Source organism: Plectropomus leopardus, unplaced genomic scaffold, assembly GCF_008729295.1.
Source record: "Plectropomus leopardus isolate mb unplaced genomic scaffold, YSFRI_Pleo_2.0 unplaced_scaffold4805, whole genome shotgun sequence".
In the NCBI taxonomy this organism is placed as follows: Eukaryota; Metazoa; Chordata; class Actinopteri; order Perciformes; family Serranidae; genus Plectropomus; species Plectropomus leopardus.
The window spans coordinates 1,503-9,965 of record NW_024652722.1 but is presented as its reverse complement, the minus strand read 5'-3'; the positions used below and the strand labels follow the sequence as shown (position 1 = coordinate 9,965).

General features: G+C 37.5%; 1 protein-coding gene across 1 annotated transcript; it reads right to left on the bottom strand.

The window, feature by feature from the left end:
* Positions 1-6,547: 6,547 nt before the first annotated feature.
* On the bottom strand, positions 6,548-8,006 carry LOC121939431 (glutamate receptor-interacting protein 2-like; the record flags this gene model as incomplete). Its single annotated transcript, XM_042482454.1, has 2 exons — positions 6,548-7,163; positions 7,860-8,006. Coding segments are annotated over 2 exons (309 nt in total), but the record flags the coding sequence as incomplete, so codon positions are not given.
* Positions 8,007-8,463: the final 457 nt, after the last annotated feature.

Below are 8,463 nucleotides of genomic sequence, written 5' to 3'. Positions count from 1 at the left end.
GACAAAGGCTATTCTCTGTCTCCTCTCGCTCTCTCTCTCACACACACACACACACACACACACACACACACTCATGCATTATTCCTCTGTGTCTCTGTAATGTATGTACAATCTCTCAAACACTTTTTTGTTCACTCATACAGCTTTACTTGTCTGTGCCGTGCTCACATACAGCAATGATGCACATTTTTACCATTAAATTTCCATCTATTTTCCATGACTTTGGGGGAATTTTTAATAAAATGTATTTTCTCTGAAACGTATGCTGATACTCCTTAATGTTTCTATTTTGTTACTATATAATAGCATTTTAAAATATCTATTATTTTAAAAATTACTGAATTGAGAACAGGGTTAGAGGTGAATAATTAGATAAGTTAGAGACTGGTGATTATTATGAAAGGGGTGGGGGTAGTGCAAAAATGGGGAGGCACATCAAATCATTTTAGCACTTTTCTTTACAAACTATTGGCAATTTTTTTTCTTTGAACAGTTTTGGTTATTTTTAAAGAGACAAATTGGGCAATATTTGGCTGTTTTTGTCTGAGAGCCATGTTTTCTTTTACAAATTCTGGCCATTTTTCTTTTTTTTTTTTCTTTTTCTTCAAAAATGCTTTTAGTGATGTTCAAAGAAAATAATTTGGCAATTTTTCTTTTCTTTAAAAATTAGCAGCGATTCTTACAGAAAATATTTTAGTGTTGTTGTTTTCTTCAGAAAATTTTGGCAATTTTTTGTTATCAAAAAAATTCTGGCATTTTTTTTTCTTTAACATTTTTTTGGCATTTTTAAACAACCAATTTTGGCAATATTTTTGGAAGGTATATTTTTCCATATTTAGTTTTACCAAAACTTTTCCAGGCCCAGAATTGCTTTTTTTTGGCAAATTTCATGACTTTTCCAAGTTTTTCATGACCGTGCAAACCATGTACATACATACACACAGTGACACTTATAAAAATGTTACTGTCTGATCTCTATGCATTCTTTTCTCTCGGTCACACACACTCACACACATTGTGCCAAGTGCAGTAGGAGGGGGAGCGACAGCCAGTCTAGTTTCTTTTAATCCACAGACAATAAGGGCAAAGAAAGTTTTGGCAGGAATAAGAGAAAATCATGAAGACAGGAGGTGAAGGAAGTGGAAGGAATCTCTGCTGTTACCAAACAGACCAAAAATAGTTGGTGAGGAGAGATGGGATGGTTAAAGAAAAGCAATTAAATTATAGGTTCAGATTTCGTCGAGTTTGGCTTGTGGGTATTGCAATAAAACAGAACTGGAAAGTGAATGGAGCTATTTTAGGCGCATTGACACTTTGAGCACTTCCACCTTTCAGATGGGCATGAAATTCTCCTGTTAAGAGTCATCGCTGTAAAAGATAAAAAATTTTTGGTTCTTTGAATTAGACGGGGAGCTAGTGCTAGCTTGTTAGTTAGCACTGTGTATTTACAGCTATGGTTGACTGTAATCATGCTAATGCTAATTTGTGCTAGTCAAAAACAGGCTTAAATCCATCGAAACCAAATGCAGCTCCCAGAAAAATAATAATTACATTTTATGAACTGGAAACATATTTCAATAATGAAAGCAACAGTTACACTCATATTTTGTGAAACTGGAGTTTTGCCATGGTTACATCATCGCAGTGGTAGCGGCTTGTCCTCGGCTGTAATTATGTTTATTTCTGCTGTAATGTTGGGCTAAAACATGGAAGTCAAAAGGGATTGACTTGCTTTTGGAGTCACTCTTTGGTGGTTATTAAAGGAACTGCAGTATTTTAGCATTTCTACACTTGCCTCTGTTTTCAGTGTTTTGTTTTAAACTGCACAGACGAAGCATTTTGTGTTAATTACAGCTCTAATTTCGCACCTCTGACAAACTGATGGGGAAAACATGAATTCCTCTCAGAAATGAAGTAAACATAATATGTGGCCATAAAATAAATCTCTAGGATTATATCATCAAACAAAGTCTCATGTTTCCATGTGAAGCAACATGAAGAACATTAGTAAAAGAAGGCTTTTGAAAGGCAATATTCTGAAACAAACTGCACCTCTAACTTCAAAACTCTCTCTACATATGTTAAAAGACAATCAGTCGCTTTTATGCTTTGATAACTGGCCGCGATCTCTTCCTAATGCGTCTGTAAGAAAAAAGACAAGAGCCAGAGCTCTGTGCAAAACTGCATTCTAAAGTTGATCCAAAGCTACAATGAAATTAAGCATTTTCAGTTAGCCAAATCAAGAGGGTTACTATGCACCCTTTCAGATACACCCACAAAGATAGACACACTTACGTACATGCACATCAGAAAAGATGCAGGACTACAACACAGCCAGACACACAGAAACATGAACAAGACGTAACAACAAACAAACTGCATTGTTTCATGTCCTTATAATCTGTGCACGCTGGCCCTGTTCTGTAATAATGTATGCGTATGTGTGTGTGTGTATGTGTGTATGTGTGTGTGTGTGTGTGTGTGTGTGTGTGTGTGTGTGTGTGTGAGACTTGTTCTTAGTCTGGACAGCTTGGCACTTTTCTTCAGCATCTTCACGACTTCAGTCTCTATGTTTGCAGATGATGCTGTTTACTTTGTTAACAATCATGCAGCAAAGGGGTCACTTTTCCTTACAAAGCCAAACAGCAGTAACACGAGTGTTCATTGTTGATTGATATATTTTAATATTCTCAGCGGATAATTGATTTAACTGTTGACCGCCAAGAATATTTTTTGGTCGTTTCACATGTTAGCCTTTAGGTTAAGTTTTCTAATATTTTCTCTTTAAATTTTAAAGATCATACATTCTCTAAAATGACCATCAATACTTTTTATTGGGTATTTTTCTTTACTTTAAAAAAAAAATAAAATAAAAATATTTTCTTTAAATAATGAATTCAGGAGTGGTGCTATAAAGGGGACGCATGTCAAATAAGAAGGGGCCTATGTTTTACATTTTGGCTTAGAGGTGGGGCATACAACTTAAAATGGCTGTATTTTCTATACATTTTACCTGTGAGTTTAGGGAGCATGTTTTCTAACAACATAATTGGCAATTTATATCAAAAAATGGTGCAGATTTCTTTTTGGAAGGATTTTTTTTTAATCACCAAAAATTCCATCAAAAACTGTAACGTAAAAACAGAAATTATTGTTGGATTTTAAATTTCTGATGGTCTTTGAACACCTCATGTGCTATTATACAGGTTTGTAAAACAAAATTACATGACTTTTCCAAAACTTTCGGGCTATTTTTGGTGTTCCAAATTTTTTTTGAGGCCTGGAAATTGCCTTTTGCAAATTCCTGAACTTTTTCTGGTTTTTCATAACTGTACAAACCCTGTCTCTAAGAAACTACCTTTGTTCACGTTCAGTCAGCACTGGTCTGAAGTATTGACTGCCCTGGGGGAATTTTGTTGTATGTCAGCAGAAGTTACAAACTGACCCCATATTACAGGTTTGCCTGTTTACTGTAAAGACCATCCGTGTTGGATAAATATGTTCCCATCAGCCTTTCATGTCTTCTACCATTTATTTTCACCAGAAACTCAAACTAAGCTTTGTCTGTTTGTTGTTGAAGAATTTTGCTTTATTCTTGTTTTGTGTCATAAAGCAATTATCCCCAAAACCTGCGCCAGCAGCTCACAGAGTAAAATACAGTTTTGAGGCTATGACAGGCTCCTTCATCTTGTTGTTTATGGCAATTTTTCTAATGTCTTAAAATTAATGCGGTGCTGATTTCTCATAAGTGCTACACGATGCAGCTTTCATGACGTAAATAAGTTTAATTTATGATTATTCTAATCCTAATCATGAGATTTGCTATTTAAAATTCACACACACTGTAGTAGCTACTGCTCTTTGACTCTGTGGGTCAGCAATGAGCTGAGATGAAGTGAACCCAGTGCTTTTACACAACTGTGGTGACAGATTGGGCAATGTAGAATGGCAACTCTCCTAGCAGTTGGCAAAAAAAAACCCAAACAAAACAAACAGAGAAGGGGTAATAATCTCAAAATGCTGCAGGAAAATGTTCTTCTGTTGGCAACACAGTTTTCTCCGGGGCATTTCCACAAGCACAGCTGCCCAATTGTGTTGCAGCAAAAGTTGACTTTGCTAATGAAACCTTTTGAGGTGCAATTCCTTCCCTCCTTTCTCTTCCTTTAATGATTGAAAAGTTTGGCAGTTGTGATGACATCATTGTCTTGACCTTGTAATGATGGCACAAATTAAGATTTTTTTTTGTTACAATATCTCTGTTCTGACCCTATGATGTGCAAAGGTGTTCGATATAGAGGCCCACCTTCACGTGTAGGCTGGAAAAAGAGCTAAAATTAAAGTTTCCAGGAAACCACTCTTTAGATTTGCCATGGAGCAGCAGTGTTTGAGCAGACGCTTAGCAGCAAAATGGACTCGTCAGCTCAGTCACCAGAAAGAAATGTTGGCATCATATGTTTATGCAAACGACAGATATGTGACATTTGTACGCTTAAAGTGCATCATATTATGTTTCTAAAGTGACGTGGTTTGTAGGTAGGGCAGTGCTTAACTCAGAATTATATCAGTTTAATTAGTTTCTGCTTTTTAATATCAGTATTGATGATTCTATTTTTTTCATATACATACTTGCATATTTTAAAGTTGAACGCTGTCTGTAGTGGGGACCAAATCTGGGGACCAAAATGTCACCAGAAGTACCCTGCACAGCACACTGACTAGCAAAAAAACCCCAAACAACTGCTTGACCTGAAGCAATCTCAGTTGACTGAGGGGTCTCTGACTGATTCAAATCTCCAACTTTTAAGGGGCAGCTCTATATATAAGCTATGTCAGTGGGAGGAAGAGGGGACAGTGGATGGCATTTAACGCTTCTGCTAATCTGCAGATTACTCTTCAAGACCAATTCACAAAATCTGATGTTTATAGCAATTATTAGGTATGGTTATATGCACACTAATATCCCCTGATTATTCTGAATATGACAACATTCTGAATTTGATGGGGGTCATGTTAACAGCGTTCTGTTCAAATTTAGCATTTTCTGAATAAGAGGTGAGATACACCGGTATTATTCAGGTTTTAGGAGCTTATTTGGACATGTAGCCAATTCGGAATATGTGTCTCAACAGGGGTTTTTAATGCAGTTTGCGACACACGGCCTCTTGTCTGTCTACTGTTGGCTCTGTGCGTTGTCATGGATACGTTGTACATAAACCAAATTGTCAACAGTTTGCAAAGCTGAAGTAGAGATGCACATAAAAGAAAATCCAACACTTATGGTCAGGAGGAGAAAAACCTGCTTTTAAACATGAAAGAATTGGATATCAACAGATTTTTGGATATGTGCGAATATCGCAGCACTGACCTATTCAAGAGGGTGAAGGAAGGAGAGGGACGAAATAAGAGTCCAACAGTAAGTTTAGGAAACAGTGAAAATTCCTATTTTGATGAAAAGAAGCACAATGACAAGCAGCTTCAGCTGTTCTACTTTTCCATATTTGACATGAAAAATGACATGTTAGGGCACGTTAACCGGAGTATGCACAGCTGCATGTAAATGGGAGTGAAATATTCATTTTCATTAGCAGTGTTAAAAGCGCAGTAAGAATGTTGTCTTTTCAGAATAGGGGTGAAAAACTGACTATTTTGTGCATGTAAACGTACTTAGAGCACCGCTCGTGAGAGAAATTTCTTCCAAAAATATGAGAATTGCTAGTTCTCTGAAGAAAATACAAACGTGGTGTGATGAATCAAAAACCTTCACTGCATGAGCTCATGGAGAGAAGGTTTTGATTCGTCACATCACAGCTGTATTTTCTGTATTTCTAGCAATTCTCATATTTTTGGAAGAAATTTCTCTCACATGCTTCCAGCGTCTTTTTAGTTACCAAACGTGGGTGTTTTTGTCTTATAACTGTGTTTTCAATGGGGATTGTGCCACAAAAAGTGTTTTTTTTTTACAGAGACATCTTTGTTTCCTGCCTAAATTATGCCAACAAAAGCAGTTTTTTTTTTAAGCCAAAACATGATCTGACCATAGCTAAGTGCCTTTGTGCCTAAACCTACCCACGTTAAACACAGCTTTGTTAAGATGTAAAATCCGTTTTAACATATCCGCTACATAATAACATACAAACGTAAGGTGTCCATAGTTTGCCGAAACATACGTCAACATTTATTCTGGCGATTAGGCTGGGACATCTAATATGGCTACATCTGTATAGACCACAGCCCGAGACAATTCCTGCTGATTCAATCTTCTAGTGAGTGTTAAGTCTAAAAAAAATTAAATCTGCAAACTGAGCGAGGCAGTTTCTCTTTTTCATCAATACAGTTTCTGTTAAAATTTCCCAGAATCGCTCACAATATTATGTAATAAGGCAGATCCCCGAGGCACCATCAGCACTAGAAATCTCTATAAACCTGTGGCCTGGCATTAAAAACAGCTGAAATTACCTCACCCAAATTGCAGGTTTTTATTCATTTGTTTTAAGTAAAAACAATATTTAAAGAGTCAGAATCAGTTAATGGTTGGTTAAAGTGCCAAGTAAGTGGTTGTTTATGTTGGAGCAACACTGCGAGGACTCCCAGCCAGCTTTTATGAGAGTGTCTCTGGTGGTTTCTCTGCCCTCTGCCAGTGCTTCCGTGCTGAAATATACTGTTTGACAGCAGTTCAACCTGGTGTGGATGGAAGGGGGTGACTGTGTAAGCATGCAAATGTGTGTGTGTGTGTGTGTGTGTGTGTGTGTGTGTGTGTGTGTGTGTGTGTGTGTATCTGTGTGTATGTTCCTGAAGGAGTCTGTGTTTAAGTAGAATTATTGCAAGCCGGTCGAGTGTGTGTGTGTTTGGGCCAGTTCTTGTACCTATAACTTTGCACTTCATCACCAGCTCTAGAATATGTCCTGCCTGAGTGTGACAGAGTGAACGCGTGTGTGTGTATGTCTAGAAATTCATCTGTCTGTCTTTTTGTGTGTGTGTGTGTGTGTGTGTGTGTGTGTGTATTACAGGTCTAGCGGATGGTCCAAAGTGTTGTTATTGTCCTCTGCATCCTCATCGTTTGCCAGTGGGTTGCGACTGATGACCAGCTCCAGTCTGTCCCCGGCCTCTGTGATCAGAGGCACCGCCAGGCAGCAGTCGAAGTCCCTCGTCCTCACGTGGTTCACCTGGACAAAGACGGAGAGACGCAGACATTAGCTCCCCAGGTAAATGCAACTGCTGTCAATAAGCTGACAGAAACTGGGACCAACTTTTAACCTTTAGCAGTCTCGCTTAGGGTTAAAGGTCAGGGTTTCAACACATTGTCATGGAAAAAATGTCAACACTTTCATGACTTTTAAATTCTTATTTTTTTTAAAAATCAGATTCAAACGTAAGATTCAAAATTTTATTCAAATATAATTTCAGTATCCCACATGATATGCTCAAGGATCGTTGGAAATTGAATATCCAACCATAATTTGTTGTATCGTTTCTGGCTGTGATAAACTGTCATTTTGTAATTTTTTTAAGAAAACATGTCTTTAAAAAAATGTAAGAAAAACAAACCAAAAATCGACCCCCAGTTTTTGTTTAGCTTTTGTATAAAAATTGCCCCAAAAAAGTAGGGGGAAAAAAAGAAAATTACCAACACTTTATAAAGATGTGCCCTCCAAACCTGTTTTCTTAAAACAAGCAAACAAAATAAGAAAAAATATTTCCATATGTTAAAAAAGTTTTCTATAGAAAATGCCAAAAAACAACAAACAGACAAAGAAAAAAAATTACCCAGCCCCCTCCTTAAAAAAAAGGGAAACAGATAAGAAAAAAACAAAAAGATATGGATGCTAACACCCTCAAACATTGAAATTCCTTTTCTTAACCTGCAGGATCCTGTCGTAGGGTTTGAGCCCTGCTCTGTCTGCTGGCCCATCAGGTCTGATCATGTTGACGTAAACTCCTTTCTCCAAGAAGCCGTCTGACACGCTGAAGCCGAAATCATCGATCTCTGGGTCCTTTATCACCGTCACCTGCAAAAAACAACACAAGGATGTGAGGTTGAAAATTAAATCTTTTCACTCAGTTTAGTTAAAACCAAGTTCAGATGTGAATGGAAAGCAGTGGCTGTCAGCACAGGTTGTCTTGATTCACTCTAACGCAACAAACCAACACAGAAGTTAACACCATCTGCCAGTGTCACATCACATGATCACTTTTTTTTTTTAAATATGCACTTGAGACAACAGTTTATGATGTGTTAGTAGACACATACATATTATAATTTAATGCATAGAAACACAAAGTGCACCGTTCGTCAGTGCTCCTCCACTCAGCTTTCTCTGAACTCGGCTCCCATGTGCGTGTACGAGCGAGCCGGGCTCACCACAAAACACCAGATTCTCAACATTAAATGAATCAGATCGGGGTGAAAAAACAAACTAAAAAAAAAAATGGGATCGGGGCATCCCTAGTAAACACTTCACTAAA